The sequence below is a fragment of the Xenopus tropicalis genome, chromosome 2 (assembly GCF_000004195.4).
Source record: "Xenopus tropicalis strain Nigerian chromosome 2, UCB_Xtro_10.0, whole genome shotgun sequence".
Classification (NCBI taxonomy): Eukaryota; Metazoa; Chordata; class Amphibia; order Anura; family Pipidae; genus Xenopus; species Xenopus tropicalis.
Window position 1 is genome coordinate 111,826,319 of NC_030678.2, and position 19,185 is coordinate 111,845,503.

The window sequence follows — 19,185 nt, forward strand, 5'->3', positions numbered from 1 at the left end:
GTGAGTGTGTCTGACCATCCAGCCTGATCAATTTCCATTTTCCTCACATAGTAACTAAGACTAAGGGGTATATTTATCATGCTGTGTAAAAAGTGGAGTGAAGCATTACCAGTAATGTTGCCCAAGGCATCCAATCAGTAATCAGATTTCAACAGTAGCAAAGCATCTATTTGCTGCTATGGGCAACATCACCGGTACTGTCTTACTCCACTTTTTACACATTGTGTTAAATATACCCCTTAGTATCTTACTAAGTATATTAATAACAAATTTAGCCCGCGACTTAGCCTGTGATTTAGATTTCGGCCCCCTTATGTGATTGAGTTTGACACCCCTGGGGTAACATCAGCTGTTTATATTGCACACACATGCAGCCAAACTTTGGTACTGCACCTTGTGTTCATGAGGGCCCCAAAGTTTCCCATAGCAGCCCTGGTTACACTAGTTCTACTAAGAGTTGCAGAAAGCTATAACTGACCATAACCATGTAAAGTAGCATGGAACCAACAGTGTTTTAAGCAGTACTACCCAATTTATTTCATTATGTAAAAACAGTTTCCCAATGCATACATATTAGTACATCAATATGAATATTATTAATAAACACACACAAAAATAAAATACCCTACATCGCCTGCTGAATTCGACCCGGCTTGCCCTTTTCACATCAGACAGAAGCAGAGAGAAGCTAGTGGCAAGTTGCGGGAGCGCGCATGCGTGTGGCTGCTCATAGGGTGAGTAGCTGATGCGGCAGCCTCCTTCACACTGAGGCGAGAGGGACGCGCGTACAACAACACACCTGTCTCGCACCTAGCGGATACAATATTTTCTCAAAATAATATATAACTGTTTTCCCCCGAGCGAGGTGACGCGTTTTGCTAAGCAGGGGACCCGAACTGGTCAAAAGGATAATCCTACGTTTGCTAGCTGTCTCGGCCAACAAGCTGTAAAAAGGGGAGGCAGGGCACCACAGACATGAGGAACGAACGGGAGGCTACTCCGGCTGTGCTGAGGGGCAACCGAGAAAACAGGAGCTGTGACACCCAAAGCAGGGAGCTGGAACCTGGAAACGCACCCATCAACGGCCTACGGCACAGGGAAGAGAGAAAAGCCGCACTAAGCAAGGTAAGAGGTACATAGGTGCCGTTACCTCGGAGCGATAATTATCTATAAGTGCATCCCCTTCTTTGGATGCATAGGAGCGTTCTTTTTGTGATAGATGTGAAGGAGCACTGATTGGTCAGGCAGTGTCACGTGGGCGGAGTTTAGCCGCTTGCACCTGTATCTGGCCAGTATAAAATATGTAGCGTATCAGCAATTGGCTTCTGTCACAAGGCAAGTGTAGCACTAGCAGCGAGTCTAATTCTATCTAGTGACAGTGTAATTTCCTCATTTGATTCCCAGTTTGGCTGTCACATCTCTCAGTGACACTGGTGAGGATGGGGTCATGATGGTTGAACTGGAGTACAAATGTAAACTTCAAAGCATACAGTGTGGGCATGGGTAGTAAGGTTTTCTTATATGTCTCTTGCAGGTTGTAATACGACGCCTTCCACCCAACTTAAATAAAGAACAATTGGAGGAGCAGCTACATCCTCTTCCAGCACATGATTATTTTGAGTTTTGTACTGCAGATCCCAGGTAATAACTTGATTTTTCCTGTTACTGCATTGGCTCTGTAGGGAACTGAATGTCTTAACCACACTCCCTTGTCAAGGTTCTTTTATGTGTTCCAACTCAGTCCCTTTTTCCAGTCTCTTTGTACTCACCAAGTTGCTTTGAACACAGGTGGAACACAACTTGATTATTGACATTTATTTATAAAGCGCCAACATATTCCGCAGCGCTGTACAATAAAACCTGATGTGAACTTTGTGTGTTGGAATGTGGTATAATAGTGTAGATGTTTGTATATTCATAAGTTTAAAGGAAAACTATAACTTCAGATTTAATTCTTACCAAACTGGAATATATACTGTATATACTCGAGTATAAACCTAGTTTTTCAGCACCCAAAATGGGTATACTCGAGTCGGGTGCCATGGGTCCCTCCAGACTAGCACCCTCTGTCCTTTGTGTGCAAATTAGGCCACCGGCAACCAGACCCTCTTGTGCCCTGGCTCGCCCCCAAACTCATCTTCATCTACCATCCTCGCCTGTCCCATTCTGCACTATATATAGTTTTGAAGGATTTTTGTGTTTTAGCTTGGTTGCTGATTGAGTTAAGGGGGTAGTACTCTTCAGGTATCATTGTTGATACCATATTGTTTTTGTTGACCCTCTTCTCCACTTACAGAGCTAGTTTACTGTTTTTCTTTGAAATAAATATTGAAAAACATATACCCCACTGATGCCTCATTTAATGTAATTTTATTGGTATTTATTTTGATTATTGAAACTTAGCAGTAGCTGCTGCAGTTCCCACCCTAAGTTTTTCCAGTTTTTTTAGGTAAAATTAGGTACCTCGGCTTATATACGGATTGGCTTATACGCGAGTATATACGGTATATAACCTTTAACATCTTTTACCATTTTATAATGGGCTGTGTGCTCCCTTAGGGATCATCTAACTAGAAATGATGGAGCTCTAACTTAACAGGAAGTAGTGTGGGAGAAAAAGTCAGAAATTTGTCCATTAACTGGCTGATGTGACCTAGCATGTATACACATACACATGTGTGCATCGTCAATCGTATGAGCCCAAGCGGCAGCCCTCAGTACTTAAAATGTACCTGCATTTAGAATTATTCAATCCACTAAAAAGTATATTGCCAATAAAAGAGTGTATTTCTAAGAAATTGTTTTTTTTTTGATGAAACAGGATTTTACTTATGAGCTGTTTTATGCAATATATTTTTATTGTCAGAGGTATAATTTTGTTTAAAGGTTGGATAATAGCATGCACTGCATTTGAGATCTTTGAGAAATGTCCAGAACAGAGGGGAAGGTACATTTGGTGATCATGGTAAAAGGGACCCTCTTATATTAATATATAATAATTATGTTTAGTCATTTAATCAAAACCACAAAATAGTTCTGCGTTTCAGAGTAGAGTATCCGGTAATATAATTTACACAGAAAAAAGGCTCAACTACAAAACTAGCCTTTTATAAACTGGGAGCAGGAACACATTTTATACAAACCAACATGCTAAATGACAAATAATTGTTTGCTTTATGCTGTTTTCTTTAGATACATAGAGAGAATAAGATATGTAATCAGCATCTGTATTTTTTATGGTCTGTTATACGTATATGTTGTTGTAATCTGTGAGTCTGTGTTGGTTCCCATGATACATCCCATGATAGCATCACCGTTATACCTGTGCTTTGTATTTTGCAGCTTGTTCCCCCATCTCTTTTCAAGAGCCTATATTAATTTCCGAAATCCAGAAGACATCCTTCTATTTAGAGACCGATTTGATGGATATATATTTATTGACAACAAAGGTTAGAACAGAGCTTTTTTCTGAAATCACTTTACATTTTAGATTCTAAAATGCTCATTCTTAGTCAAGTTTCACCTACTTCATTTACATTGTCAATTCTAAAATACTTAAAATCATAGTACCAATGGCATTTTTCACATTAGGTTTGCATTTGATGCTAACACTGACTTGGATTCTGAATTATATGTGCATAGGTGTCACTTATCTAATGATTTCTTCTTTGGCCCACCAAATCATATGTGTATGCCCAACTTTACACATCACAGAGTAAGTGCATGCAAAGTATTACTCCAGTTTTTTTAATATGGCAGTAATACATAGAACATATAGTGTATCCAGAACAGTGTGCCCTTTAAAGAACAAGCAAAGATGGATTCACTGGTGACAGTATGTTAGACAACCCCAAGGGAATCCAATTGCTAAGCATCTGAATACAATTGATTTCTTCTGTGATTAGCTATGGAGGCACAATACAAAAATCAGTGTGAAGAACAGAAATTTCTGCCTCATCAGTGATCCATTATGTCTTTTATATGCCTTTCATTTGCAAAATATTTTCAATCCCTTGTGATCACTTAACATTATTTTTATCTTTTTATTTTTTCACAGGCCAGGAATACCCTGCAGTGGTTGAATTTGCTCCTTTCCAAAAGATTTCTAAAAAGAAGCTAAAGAAAAAAGATGCAAAAGCAGGAAGTATAGCAGAAGGCACGGATACAAATTTTATGTTCATAAATATGCCTTGCAGTTTGTTGCTATCAGAAATATGTATGCATGTTAGGTGGGGTAAAAAAAGACATACGTATACAAGCAGTGTGCCAGATGTACATACTGCTACATCACTCTTGTAAAACAGGGGTCCCCGACCTTTTTAGCACCATGGGCCGGTAGGGGGGGGGGGTGCGCTGTGGCCCACTGCCATGCAATCCGCGGCCCGGCGGTTGGGGACCCCTGTTGTAAAAGACATCTGCAAGGTATCACTGAGAGTAGGAAAGATTAACTTATAGGTGAGAATTCTTAGTCTTTTTTTAGGAGTGCAAAAATTCATGCATTTTAGATGCATTGTTACTACTACTTAAGCACACTGTATTTAAATAAAAATTGTGCTGCAAAGAGTAGTGTACTCATAGCTCAGCATTTTCAATCAACTTTGTTTTTAAGTTATTTTTTTTATTTCAGCATACATAATTTTCTTGCATCTGACACATTTGAATTAATATTAGGACTGTGATATATTGTAAAATGTATAAAAACATATAATACAAGCACATTGTGACCACTTTGGCACATATATTTACTTATAAAAATGCTTGTGTTAAGATGGCAAAAGCATATTCTCAAACCACGTGTACATAGCCTTAGAAGCAACTCACCTAGGATGCCGTTTTCCATAGCCATTCAGTTATTAACATTAGTGAATAGCCAAAGCAGCCACAGTTGTACAGTTACAGAAGCTAATTTATTAGCAATGGACACATTTGCACACAGATAGTAATTTTGGCTACCAATTAACTTTTGCTTTCATTATTCTAACTTCAGCTGGTTGAAAAAATCTAACCACTTATTGGTTGCTATCACTTACTCTCCCAGGTTCAAATTTGTATAGTGTTGGCAAATAAACCACATAGTTTTATACAGCACTACATAGTACTAGGGTTAAGAGCAAGGACATTGGTTTTTGTTCTTGTCTTCATGTTTTTGCAAAAATGCACACAACAAATGAAGGTTTTTAGCAAACCTAAAATAAATATGTAAACACACTAATAACTAATAAAGTGCCCATATTCATGTTTTTGCAAGCCTTGCATCCATTTTCAGTCCAGATAAGCAATAATTCCTTTTACTATCTTTAATTTATTAATTAATTAAATTTTAGACCTTGAGTACAAGAAATTTTTAGAAAACTACTGTGCTGAGGAAGAGAAAGTTTATGCAAATCCAGAGACTCTGCTGGGAGAAATTGAAGCAAAAACAAAGGAACTAATTGGTAAGTTTTTCAAATACATATGATATTGTGCTGTAATGGTTAAATGCTATGGCTTAAGATTTACATCCTCCTTTAAGATTTTTTTTTTAACTGGTATTTTTCTAAAAGCAAGTTTTGATGAAAATTCTGTATTGATGGTCTGCCATTCCAGAGTGGCTGTGTACAGGCACTAATATTATCATGGATACTGGGGTGTGACATCAGTACAGGACCAATTATCCATGGGGCCTTACCCATGGGCCACTTTCTGGCAATAGGACAAGGAAATCCCAATTCACTGTGGGGGGTCAAAATGTTAGGTACCCTGGTCCAGTGCTAAAGAAGTGCTGGACTGCTATTTTTCTGTCTATTTTTAGGCATCTCTATGCATCTTAACTCCACCCAAACACAACTTTAGGTTTTTGAAAAGTAAATATAATTTCAAGCTATTTTGCAATATACATCAACTGACTGAAAAATATGTAGCCTTTTCATGATTTTTAAATGTAATAATATGATTTGAAACAGTTACCTAAGCCTGGTTCTCCTGCTGATCTGGAAGACTACTTTGGGAAAAAAAAAAAAATCCGATATTACACTACCGCACATGTGCAAGCCTTATTCTTCACAAGGGATGTATAGGAGAGACATGTAAGGTGACATCAGGGTGTAAATTAGGCTTTCCTTGTCCTTTAAAGTAAAATTAAATCCATAACGCAGAATTTTATAACAGTGATGATCCAGGCCTTCTGGAGTTTTGCACAGGAGCTCTCCATTTTGGATTTTATTAGATGTGTCAGTGACATCAAAATAATAGACTACATTCTTCCATTGCATAAGTTAACCTACATGGCAGCCAAGTTTGAGACAGTGTGAAAAATAAGTAAATTTTTATGTTTACACTGGAACTGCCATAATTATCCTTATAAATTATTTATAGTTTTAGATCAAATTGAGGAATGTGATTTGTCTGTAAATTTGTTTTTAGCCAGAAGAACAACTCCTCTACTGGAATTTATAAAGAACAGGAAACTGGAAAAACAGGTAACCATTTCATGCCGAATAATAAATACAAATTGATGCCTTTTACAGTATATGAGCCCTGAAAGCATTAATAGCTGTTTTTTAATTCAAAGAGAATAAGAGAAGAAAAAAGAGAAGAGAGAAGGAGGCGTGAACTTGAGAAGAAACGGATAAGAGAAGAAGAAAAGAGAAAACGTAGAGAAGAGGAAAGGCGTAAACGGAAAGAAGCAGATAAGCAAAAGAAAATCTCTGAAAAAGAAATTAGAATTAAGGTGACTTAAACCATGGTTATATACCTATATCCATTGCAGTAATGTGTTAAAAGAAGTGTGGGAAGGTTGTAAACATGTTAACTTTATTATGACAGTTATGTTTGTGTAGCACCTGTGATAACTATAGACTAAATTGCTTCACACTTTTCCCTGTGGGAATGGGTCCGGTCTGGACTGAGATTTAAAATAGGCCCTGGCATTTCATACAACGAGGTCCAACCATTCCCCCACAGGCTCAATCAATAGTGACTGTCTGTGGCATCATACAGCAGCCCCTTTGGCATCTGCCATTCTGGGCCTGGAACACCTTCACCCTGTGGAGTGTTGGTACAATATAAATTAACCAGGAGCTAGATGCTCTTTAAACTGTGGTATCTCCAAGACTAATTCTGCTTCAAATGAAACATTTAAATTGAAGCATTTTGAGTAGTGTGATATATTTTTAAATGTGAGCTAAGCTTATTTAATAACATTGACGGATTTGTATCTCCCTATGGGATACACTACAAAGGATAGAAAGAAGTGCTGAGGTCTACCAGCAGGTAGGGAAGCAACTTATTTTTGTCTGTGTAAGGTAAGCTAACACCATGCAATAAGTTTCAAACAGAATCAGTTTAAACCACATTTCAGACTTCAGATTTCAAACATGCAGTTTTTTAGAAAAGTGTAATTCATCAACACCAAAAGTACAAATAAAAACTTTCTTGTAGCTTCTTAAGAAACCCGAAAAGGGAGATGAAGCTGCCAGTGAAAAGCAGAAGGAGAAAGTAGAAGAGACTGAGGAGGAAGATGCAAAATGGGAAAAGCCTCCAGTATCTGGAAGCATAAAAGTACGGCCTTTTGAAAACTTTGTCAAAGAACTCAAAGAAAAGTAAGTTTTCATTTATGTGTTATATGTACTGTGTATAATATATTCACAAGAATCATGCTATGTTGTAGCTTCCCATACTTATTAAAGGAGAACTAAAACCTAAATAGAAATATGGCTACAAATGTAATTTATATACTGAACTTACAGTACTGGTCCAGTGGATCAGCAACCCTATAGCAATCTGTGGTTTCTAAGTTGTCCACAGCAGCTCCAGGCCCGGATTTGTAGCGAGGGGTGCACATGGGGGTGGCCTTGTGTGCCCCAATGGCAAATCCGGCACTGAGCAACTTCCCATCTTTGATCTTGTGACACGCACATGCTCAGTTTTCTCTCAGCTGCTGTTGAGAACCTAAGCTTAGGGGGTTTTGTAATCCAAACATTAGCAGAAAGTTTGCATCTGTCTTACAAGCTGATGCTAATCAATTCTGATGCCAAATGGACTGGTTTATATACAGTTATGTAATTTAAATCTAAATGTATTTGTAATCAGCCTTGTATCATGAATTCTATATTGTATGCGCTGTATATTTATGTTCCCTGCACTCAGGCAATCAACAGCAAAGCTGTCTGTAAGCTACTGGGTCTATCTTCAGAAAAACAGATCTTTATTGCTAAAGGACACAATTTTGCATTCCTAGCCTGTTTCTTTGTTGAACTTTAGTTTTCCTATAAATAAATAAATAAACCAATAAAAGGTAACAATGGCATGTTTCAGTTGCAACTGTGTGGTGGAACTTAAAGGAGAAGGAAAGGGTAAGTCACTTGGGGGTGCCAAAATGCTAGGCACCCCCAAGTGACTTTAATCGCTTACCTTCTACCCCGGGCTGGTGCCCCTGTTAGGAGAAAACCGCACCAGCCCGGGGTAGCTGCGAGTATCTCCTCTTCCTTCTTTGCGCGCTTGCGCAGTAGAGTGAAAAGCCGAACTTCAGCAAAAAAGTTGGCTTTTCACTCTACTGCGCATGCGCCAGCCCAGGGATTTTGACAACAGAAGGAAGAAGGAAGCACTCGCTGCAGGTACCCCGTAAAAGGTAAGCGTTTAAAGTCCCTTGGGGTGCCTAACATTTTGGTACCCCCAAGAGACTTAGCCTTTCCTTCTCCTTTAATGATGTCTGTTTTGTGTCAGTCCTTATTGTTTGTTTGAAGCTTGAAATGTGTAATCTGTTGATATTGTTTTGCTTTCCTAATACATTATTCACCAATACTGTAAGATCTGTGCTGTATTTATAACAAGGTTGTATGGCTTGTATATTAGATCCAATACATAGCAGCTGCATGAGGATGTCCTTTTGATTATCACACCCTCCCCTTTCTCTTTATAATCCTTGGCCTTGTCTTCAGATGCTGTGCTACTGCTCAATGTACTGGTGATCATGCATGTTATAGTTGCCAGCACTAAAGACAATTTACAAAATTATTTTAAGTAAAACCCTGCTGGGTACAGTAGTACTAATCTTTGTCCCATTTTGTCATTATTTATTGGCATTGCTGTAACTGATATTTTGTCTGGATGTCTCCTTGTGTTTTTTTCTTCTCCCTTACTTCATTTATTTTCCCTTCTTGCCCCCTTATTTTTACATTTCTTTCTTTGATCTCCTTCTTTGCTTTCTTCTCCCTTTTCTGTACTTTCATCTCTGCTCTACTTAATATATTTAATTATCAGTGGCGTTTCTTTTGTTGTCCCTTATTTTGATGAAATCACTTTAATCTTGGGTGTATGGTGTAAAAACATGTTCATCTTGGAATTGGGGGCATGGTTGATAATGATATTTAATGTAAAACCTATTGTTTCCTTGTTTCTTTTCTCTTTATAAAAAAACATTTCTAATTAAAAATTAGATGTATATTCCATTGTGTAAAGTAAAGGTTTAGAAGCCAATAACTCTCTTGCGTATCTCAAATATACTCATTCTGTTAACAATGCATGCATTTAAGATATTCTTCTTGACTGCACTTGTTAGGTGTAATTAAAAACTGATATAGCCATGTAGGCTGTCCCCAAACAACCTGAACGATCAGCGTGCATATATTTACCATTGGTTCCAAGATTGTTTTTTTTACCCTTGACAGGAACCTGAATGAAAGTGATAAAGAACAAAGGGATACAGAAAGGAGATTCCGAGATAAAGACCTCGAAAGGCAAAGGTTTCGGATGGATGATGGCAGAAAGCACAGAAACCACTATGAGTATGACAAGTTTATGAGGCGGAATGAAGACGATCAGAAATGGAGTAAGGGATACAACCAGGACAGGTGCAAGAAAGGGAGCCACATCTCCAGCTTTGCATCGGATGCAGTAGACAAACTGGGTAAAGAGGACAAGTGTGATGACTTGGCATCCAAAAAGGACCGCATAAGAAATAAGGTTCTTTTAATCTTCTAGGATCATTTCTCATTATCTAAGCATACCCCTGGTAATGAGTGTCTTTTATGCACTAAAATCATTTGGATACTCTTGATGTTTAAGTTTTCCAACTTTTATAACTTGACATTTTTTTGTCAAAATAAGCATCTTTTCTGGATGTTAAATATGTGTTTTGTCATAGCCAGTATATCATGTTTCTTTTAGCAACTGCATCTTTAATGAGAAATGCATTCATCCCTCTGTGCACTGAAAAAGCTGTCCTATATGTAGATGATTGATCAGTCTTAGGTCTGACAATATTTCTTTACAAACTCATAATAACAGAGCAGTACATGGATGCATCCTGTATTGTCTACTTATGAGCACGAAGGTAAATTATTTACAGCTAGTAGTCCACTTCCTAGCCCTTCTGTGCATTACTAATATAAACATGGTTTCCAGCTGGAGTATGAGAAATGTAAAGTGCACATTTGGTGCAGTAATTACATTTTGTCTAATTTTATGTAATAGCTTGTTGCATGGCCAAAGTTCACAAATTTTTTATTAAAAATATTTCCTAGTAATAGAATATTTTTATTATAATTAATTTGGAATAAATAAATTACTGGAAAAAAATAAATAACTGGTGAGTTTACAATTATATATTCATTTGCAATATCATCAGCAATGGAATATATATGGGATGACGATCCCACGAGGATCGAAACGCGTAGATGCGATGTTCTAAATAAACATAAAGAAAACTTTTAGAGAGAGAGAGAGAGAGAGAGAGAGGCTCATTTGACTGGCTTATAGCATCATGATTCATATATCTCTTCTAAAGAAAAATCAAATGATCACATTCAATTTAATAAATACTTTAGGAGTAGTTAACTAATATAGGAGCAAATTGCAGAGTAGTATCCCATCACTTCCAATCAGCAATTGGCAATCAGAACAGTCCCTGAATCAATGCTATTTTGGAGTCATTTTTTAACCCGCAGCGGCAAATTAGAGAGGCTTCAGATGGGGTTTTTTTTGCCTTCAGCTAGCAGTTATGCAGGTTATATATAGGCATTAAGTTAGACGTATGTCTTTTTTCAACCTATGTTACTTCAGTTAGACATATCAAACCAATGTCGCATTGGTTGCTCTGAATTACTCCTCTGGTGTAAATATGCATCGGTGCTTGTGAATCTACCTATTAATAGATATGTCTGCTTACATTTGATTTCATCTTCCCTTGTGCAGGATCGCCCAGCCATGCAGCTGTACCAGCCAGGAGCTCGCAATCGCATAACTACAGGATTTACAAGTAAATATCCTGATGAGACCTTCTACAGAAAGAATGACACCAACAGTGTAGCAGGAAGAGGTACAGAGAATGAAGATGCTGGGTAAAACTCTTAATATGTAGAAGAGATAGCAGACTCTCTGTGCTCATGAATGCATCCCAGTATGGCATGGGCAGTAGAAACGGACACAAGTCTACAATTGACTGCCTCCTACTTCTGCCAGAAAAAAGGGAATACTTACTATGAAATCAGATGTCTGATTTACTACTCCCTTTAGTGCCAAAGAGCTCCAAATAAACTGAACGGTAGACACTCTGACATCTTGTGATTGTCTAGTCTAGAATGTGTCAGTCATCATCATCAAACGGAGCTCTCCCTGTGCTCAGTGTGTTATAAGAGCCTGTACATACATGTGTGTGTTTGATGAATTCAAGTAGTGTTGCTTTGCATTGACTCCTAACTGCATTCAGATCCATGGCAATTCTAGAAAAATAGGGACCAATTTCTTTTCAGTATGGATCTGTACACATAGGCATAAAGCTGTAAGTGGAGGAAAACAGAATGTGGAATATTTTGCACATTGCTGTTATGTTATAGCAACGCAAAGATGTGGTAGAAGGTAGAATAAATGGTTGGCCAAACCCTTTAAACTTGTATGAATATACAACATATAAAGCATGCATCTGTTTGTGCAACAAGCATGTCTTTAATATTGCCCTCTGAAGTCTCTGCAATTTCTGCTTCATTTTAAAGGGCAACTAAGCCTAGAATAAACAAGGCCTATTTTAAGCAGTCTTGCAGCATGTGCAGGTCTTATTTTTTCATGGTCAGTAGCGTTATGCAGAGTCCCGCTCACAGTCATACATTAACGTTTATATTAACCCGATGGCCTGGGTTTGGAGAATTGTGGATGGGAGAAAGCCAGAAGGTAAGGAGAGTTTGCACAGAGGCTTATGAGACGCAGGGCGGCTGACCATAGCAAGGGGCACAGTAGCACTATACCATAAATTTTTGTTCAGATTTACTATGTTTTCACACACTGAAAGATTAAAATTTGTGGAAAACAATAATACTTTAATCACATTTTATGCTTTCATTAGGTTTCTCGGTTTGCTGATATCTCTGATCACTGTACTGATATCTCTGCAGTTTCTGACAACCTATGATACATAAGTAAATGTTATTCTTGAAAGTGTCTACTGTAGGGAGAATACATACTTTTCAGATGTACATGATACCATCATTGGCTAAGTTATGTCAATTTGAAACAACTAACATTTTGAGAACTGGAATGGAAGTCATTTATTGATCAAACAGAGATTTGAGATGATACAGAGGGGGGGATTATGCTGACTTGTGAGATGAATTAGAAATAACACAAACAAGTTAAGAGTGACAGAAATTCTATGGCCTGGTCTCACAGAAGGCCTATATATCTAATTGTAAGTAGGAATAGTTATGTAAAATGGTTGTGTACATGGCAATATTCTTTTACATCAAACTATGTGTGGGCCTATAACAACCCCAATATTTTGGATTAGTTGAGGCTGAGCAGAATCTAATCTGAAATCCCTGACAAAGGCCTATGACATCAAGCATGGCATCCTCTTGTAAATATGGTGTTTAACCTGCCTTTTCTATTTTGGGTGCACACCTTTCCCCTTGGGTAGCTGAACCTGAATAATATTGTGGTATATTTGTATTTGCTGCTTTTGATGTGGATAGTTCTGTCACTGAAGCTTTTCAGTCAGTTTTCAGATTAATGGAAGGTTGGAATGTTTTGTAGCTGTGTTGCTTATATTGCAGCTATAGCTGCAGATAGATATAGTGCAAGCTGACTTAGTGCTTTCCCAGCTATGTTACTTCTCTGTATTTGTGTGTAGAATTTGCAGATATGCACCTTGAGATTTTAACATGCTCGATACCCTAACCAGACTCAAGAGACACGTTTTTGTAAGTGATTAAATGTGCAGCATAAAGACAGATACTTTGCCTTACATAAAAACAAGAATTCTTAATAAACTGTTTATATACCAAGCCAGTGCGGTTTCTGTTGTGCACACGTTCTTTCTTTAAAAAATAAATATTTAAAGTTACTTTTCTGCATGCACCATCATTTTGTATCTTATTAGAAATGCACTGAATCTAACTTGTTTGTTTTTCCAATCAGCCAGGAATTTGCAATATTTTTTGATAACTTTTTATTGGATTTATTTTAAAAATAAAGAAAAAAGTCACACATGATAAACATACAACTCAAAATTATATATATATATATATAAACTAAAAAGATAGAATAAATAGAATAAATCAAGATAAAACCAGAGAACATCAGGTTTATGGGGGAAACGTGTTTTTAACTGAAGTGGAAAATAAGTATTTGAGTCCTCTACAAACAATTCTGAGGAACGTAGCATGAATAAGAGCCACACCATTCAAACGGCAGAGTAGGAGTTTGCAGTATGAAGCAACTTGCCTAACATTTTTAGGAATATCTGTTTCTTCCACTGAATCAGACAAATGTGGATTTATTTCTTTTGGTGTTAACAACTTCTTGAGTCTCAGTTCTGATATAAGAAGTCAAAAACATGCCTGCTCCAAATGGACAGTGGGATTACAAAAAGTTTGTTGGAATATATTTTTTTTTTCTATTGAAAACATATTTTATATATACATAGTGAATGTCTGTATTCAATCTGATATTGTGTGCTTAGTCATAATATGATATAGAATGACCAGGACTCCATTTCTTGTGAATGATGGTACTTTATTCAGCACAGTTGTGTATCCAACGTTTTGGCCCATACTAAGACCTTTATCAAGGACCCTGATAAAAGGCCCTAATGTGGGTTAAAACACTGGATAAAAACATGTTTGTTTGTTTGTTTGTTTGTTTTTTAAAGAAATTGTATGTCTTCACAATCGGGGCTCTAAAAGCAGTGCCGTTAATATCAGAATTTAATCATTAGCTTCTCAACAGCTGCCCAGAGCATACTGAGCATATAAGTGTCACTGACACTCCTAACAAAATAGGAACTTCTGTGACAAGGCCTCGAACAGTATAGAGAATCTTTAGACTGGTGCAGTAAGATCAGTATATAAAATATGGCATTTTTAGCCATATTCATTTTTAGGGTTTAGTTCTCTGCTAACATGGCTGATTTGAAGGATTTTATTATGTGTTCTTGTTGGAATACTCGCTTTTCTTCAAAACAAAGTGCTTCTTCTTCTCTGCATCCAGGCTAAATGCTCTGACATTTGCTTTGTATTCCTTATCTTTAGAGAACCTGGAAAGCCAAGTCGGGAAACAGTGCTCATACGTTTCTCTTGCCTTGCTTTGATTTTTTCCCAAAACTCCTCAGTGCTGCACAACTGTAAAGAAAATGGTACCATGAAGCCTTGGTAATTGTAAGAGCAATATTGAAACCCTCATTACAGCATAAGAATAGACAGAAGCCATACTCTTTCCAAGCTAAATCTCAGGGCTGATTTATTACAGACTGAACTGGGGAATTCAAAAGCAGCGCTGAGCACTGTTTTATAAGAGGTCATACGATCTCAGACCTTAACTGTAGGAAAGTGGGCATTAGACCTTATTTACCATTGCATTTACAAATAATTTAAAAATAAATGCAAAATGTATGAACAGATATAGGAAAGTTGCTTACTACTGCATGTGCAAAATAGTATATTTGGATTGATATCCACTTTACATTTTGTATATGCTGCAAATGGTGTTGGCAGTAAAACGGGCAATGTACACAGAAATGGTTAAAATAAGAGTCCTTTTTTTTTTTGCCCACACAATATAAAATGCATTGTCAAAGCAGAATTGAAACATTTGTAAAATAAGAAAATAAGCAATTTCTATTTCTGCTTTCTGCTAATTGTTTGTCAGGAACAGATTACCTTCTGAAAAGCTCTGCATGTTTCTGATGTATTTTTGATGTCATTTGTGTCAAGAAAAGACAAAATACGAATCTTGAGATCATCTGGGAGTCGGACTATGAAATCACAGTTTCCCCTGCACATACTGAGCACATATTCCACTGTGTCCTTGCCAAAGATCCTTTGTACCTGCTCTGCAAGCAAGCAAAGAAAAAGAGACAAATAACAGATGTTCACCTGTCTGTGCTGGCTCCAGTGGTTTGTTATTCTGGTTTCAACTTATTGACATAATTACTTGGGCTACATTAGCACCACAGCCATAATGCTTGCTAATTCCCAAAGCTTTGCATAACTCAGGGCTAACAACTTTATGGGTTTTGTCCCATTCTGAGGATTTTCTGCACCAAAACAAGGATATCCAACTGGGACTTCTCAAGGAAACAATCACTAGGTTATCTTGGTCCATGCCTAAGAACCCAGTATCATTTTCTGCATCCAGACTGACAATTCCTTACCTAGCTTGTTCCTGACTGCCACTGCCTGTTGCCCACACCTAACCTTGATATCAGTTTGCTTCTGTATCTCTGCTGCCTGTCTTCTTTCCGACTGGTTTCATTATGAATTGTCGATGATTTACTAACCTCATAGGTGCTAAATTATAGCAGCAATGTTGCTCAGATACTTGCACATTGCTTGCTATGGGTAACTGCACTTGTGTGGTTTAGCAGCTATGTTATAAAAGGAGGTTGAGCCTTTCTGGATTCACCACTTACCCATGGTGAGTTCAGTGCTACAGTATGAGAGCGGTGAAATCAATCAAAAGGTAATCCCTATACCTCTGTAGTAGTCTGTTGGACTTTTAAGGCATATTGTTGTTCCTTCTGCCTTATTATTATTCCAGCCATAATGTGCTCCTCCACTTCTTACAGGTAGTAACACTGTGCTTATAGACATATGTTGCAACTTGTGAGCAGCTGCCCATGGAGACTGGCATTCTTACATGAAGGGCAGTTTTATGTCGAGTGCTTGGTTGGTCTTGAAAAACAAATGCACTGTAGCTTGAACTGAAATAAAAGCTGTCAGGAGCTGGAAGGAGTACTGGCCAGGATTTTTTCTTTGAACCCACATTTGTGCCCAGGCATGCCAAAGCATTGTTTGCTGTTGATATATTACCATTAGGTGTTTCCTTATCAAACACTATTTGGATACAGTTGACATAGTTATTGTGAGAGACAAACACTTGCTATTGCTACAAATTATCCCTGCTAGGTGAGAGGATACTCTACTGTGTTCATGAAAATTGTAGTTTATCAAACAGTTGGTCAGTTTCATTAGACATGTGAATGTAAAGACATAGGAGTGTTTTGAATTTAAGCAACAAAAAGTCACTTTGTGCAAAGATTAACACAATGCCCAAAGCTGATTTGGTCAGAATAATCATATTTCCAGTTATTTCATCTCTAGTTAAAGTAAAATGCTTTTAAATTCTAAAGCCTTTAAGATGTAGAGGAGGGGTGCACAAAAGGTACATCACTTTAAAGATTTTGGTAGACCACAAGGCGGGATGACATGTCAACACTTCTTTTTTCGCCTCAACATAACAGAGCTTTTGACTGCAGCCATACTGCTGTGTTGACACTTGTTTAAAGTTATGTGGGCATTAAATGTGAATTTAACACTGTAATTATATATATATATATATATATATATATATATATATATTGCTATGTGTATTTAGGTATTAAACATCAACTATCTTTTATTAAAGTAGATCTCATGATGGAGGCCAGATGCCAAGAGTAGATCACAGGGTGACAAAGTCTGGGTACCCCTGATGTAGCGCTTGACATCTCTGGATGCAAGATGCTGCAAATGTGTTTATTTGGGTCTATACCTTTTAAAGGGCTTCACTGGCAAATTCAGTCGGATTTACAGAATGACACTTATGAATGGAATAAAGAGATGGGGTTATGTGCTTGTGGTGTCTGGTTTTCTCATATACTATAACTAAAAATTTGCCCATGTGCTGTTAAAGGCAATACTGAACCTGCCAATACAAAGAAGTATTTTCTGGTTTGTGCCAGTTGTCATCTTCTTGAAATACAGAACAGCTGAACAAATATCACTGTTTAGATCATGTTCAGCACATACTGTATATTGCAAACACTAATACACATCCTGATTAAAGGGGCTATTCACCTTTGAATTAACTTTTAGTATGTTGTTTAAAGTACTATTCTGAAACAATTAGTAATTGTTCTCTATTTTTTATTATTTGTGGTTGTGGAATTATTAAGCTGTATATTCAGCAACTCTCTAGTTAGGACTTTTAGCAGTTGTATGGTTGCTGGGATGCAAATTACCCTAGTAACCAGGCAGTGGCTTATTAAGAAAGTGGAATATGAATAGGAGTGGGTCTAAATAGAAAGATAAGTAATAAAAAAATAACAATGTTATTTAGTCTTAAAAAGCTACAGTTTTTGGCTGCCATGGTCAGTGACCCCCTTTTGAAAGCCAGAAAGCGTCAGAGGAGAAAACAAAGGACCAATCGAAAAGTAGCTAAGGACTGGCCATGCTATAATATACTAAAAGTTAACTTAAAGGTGAATCACCCCTTTAAGATGCACTTTAAAGAACAATTTTTGTATAGCTTTAGCTTTCGGTAAGAATATTTATTAATGATAACTGTGCTTAGTTGATTTTTCTATTTAGTTCTGTGACTTTAAGATAATGTTAGCATATTACATAAGGGTATCTGAGTTCTAAATTGGTCCTACCACCACAGAAACTTTCCTTGTACTGTGCTCTAGAGAAGCGCAAAAAGCTTTACCATCTGCATTCTGCATGGGGTATACATGGCTTTTAAAGTAAAGACACCTCCTACATGTTTTATGCATTATTACACACAAGTAGGGTGCCAAAGCAGGACTTGCCAGGGCTCCAAGGCACAGGAAGAGAAGCCTCCAGATAACAAGTCGTTTTGATTTTTTTCTTTTCTTTTTACAATGTACCACCATAACTAGTTTTAAATTACTTGTAGTACCCTTTCTGATAATTTGAGACTACCTGGTCAAAATGTATTTTGTTTGGTGCCACTAAATCTTACTTTGAAAGCCACTGTCCTCCAAGAATTCACTGTGCGTTTTTTTTACTTCTCGTGGCAAAACTTTTCTGTGCTCAGCACGGACAGAAATCTTCCAGGATCTTAGTATTACCTGGTGGACACAAAAATATATAATTAGACAAGTTACTTTTATATATATATATATATAAAAGAAGAACACATTTAGTGTGACGAAGAACACATTTAGTATTCGAAACGTGTTAATAAAGATTTTTTGTTCTTTTTGAAGTCCCTGTGTGTGCGGCACTCTGTTCTTCATTTACATAAACTTCTGGCCAGCACCTGGGGCAGTTGATTGTAGGGAGTGCTCCTTTTGTTTCTTATTTTATATATATATATATATATATATATATATATATAATATGATATGAGAGAGAGAGATATATGGTTTATTGTATCTTTTCTGTAGTAAAAATAAGGATTGATGATTTTGTAAAGACAACCTTATACTGTGGGTTACTGCACTGAGGAACTTTCCTTAGAGTTGGCAAATAAGCCCCACTGTATGAATCTGCCCCCTTCTCCTACTTTGCAGAGGCCCACCTTAATGTATGGAGCTAATTGTAACTGAATCTGACTGAAGCACACAGAGGAATTATTAGTAATTACCTGAGTTTTTGTGATGATGAGATGGTGGAAGTCTTTGTTGGGAGCAGGGGCTTGGCCCTGGACTTCATACAGTATATCCTGTAGCAGGGAAGCCATGATAGATTTAGAAGCCAAACTGTGGATTGCTGCCTTTCCACTCTACAGCTGAAATGTGTATGGTATATATCCTTTGATCTGGCACGGTGATAAGTGATAAGGAAGGGCCTGCCTGGAGAATATTAGTGCTAATCCTTTATTGGTTTATTTGTTTACAGAAAACCATGCTTAGTTTCTGGCACATAGTCAGTAAATGTGTGTGAATAATTGTTGACCTGCTGCCAAATCAATGCAGTATATCAGCTTTTGTTA

At 37.3% G+C, this 19,185-nt stretch overlaps 2 protein-coding genes across 3 annotated transcripts; one reads left to right on the forward strand and one right to left on the reverse strand.

Moving 5' to 3' along the window:
* The first annotated feature begins 703 nt into the window (after positions 1-703).
* On the forward strand, positions 704-13,312 carry upf3a (UPF3A, regulator of nonsense mediated mRNA decay). Of its 2 annotated transcripts, none has more exons than XM_004911795.4 (10): positions 704-1,125; positions 1,535-1,641; positions 3,343-3,449; positions 4,058-4,156; positions 5,325-5,435; positions 6,403-6,458; positions 6,551-6,709; positions 7,420-7,580; positions 9,648-9,942; positions 11,173-13,312. In XM_004911795.4, the coding sequence occupies exons 1-10, from the start codon at positions 976-978 to the stop codon at positions 11,320-11,322; spliced, it is 1,395 nt and encodes a 464-aa protein (XP_004911852.1). In that variant the 5' UTR covers positions 704-975; the 3' UTR covers positions 11,323-13,312. The 2 variants fall into 2 exon arrangements, with proteins under 2 accessions (XP_004911852.1, XP_002937909.2); XM_002937863.5 differs by having other exon boundaries at positions 706-1,125; positions 9,648-9,886; positions 11,173-11,534.
* A 90-nt stretch (positions 13,313-13,402) lies between these two features.
* LOC100145255 (uncharacterized loc100145255) lies at positions 13,403-18,945 on the reverse strand. Its single transcript, NM_001126736.1, is given in 4 exon segments — positions 13,403-14,588; positions 15,126-15,298; positions 18,211-18,319; positions 18,838-18,945. Coding segments are annotated over 4 exon segments (543 nt in total). The 5' UTR covers positions 18,934-18,945; the 3' UTR covers positions 13,403-14,423.
* Positions 18,946-19,185: the final 240 nt, after the last annotated feature.

What these genes read in the sequence shown, in the direction of transcription:
- upf3a (XM_004911795.4), top strand. Translation starts at nt 976, where the DNA reads ATGAGGAACGAACGGGAGGCTACTCCGGCTGTGCTGAGGGGCAACCGA. An exon ending in AGCAGGAAGTATAGCAGAAG is followed by an intron (nt 4,157 to 5,324) that starts GCACGGATACAA and finishes ATTAAATTTTAG; the next exon opens with ACCTTGAGTACAAGAAATTT. An exon ending in GTCAAAGAACTCAAAGAAAA is followed by an intron (nt 7,581 to 9,647) that starts GTAAGTTTTCAT and finishes TACCCTTGACAG; the next exon opens with GAACCTGAATGAAAGTGATA.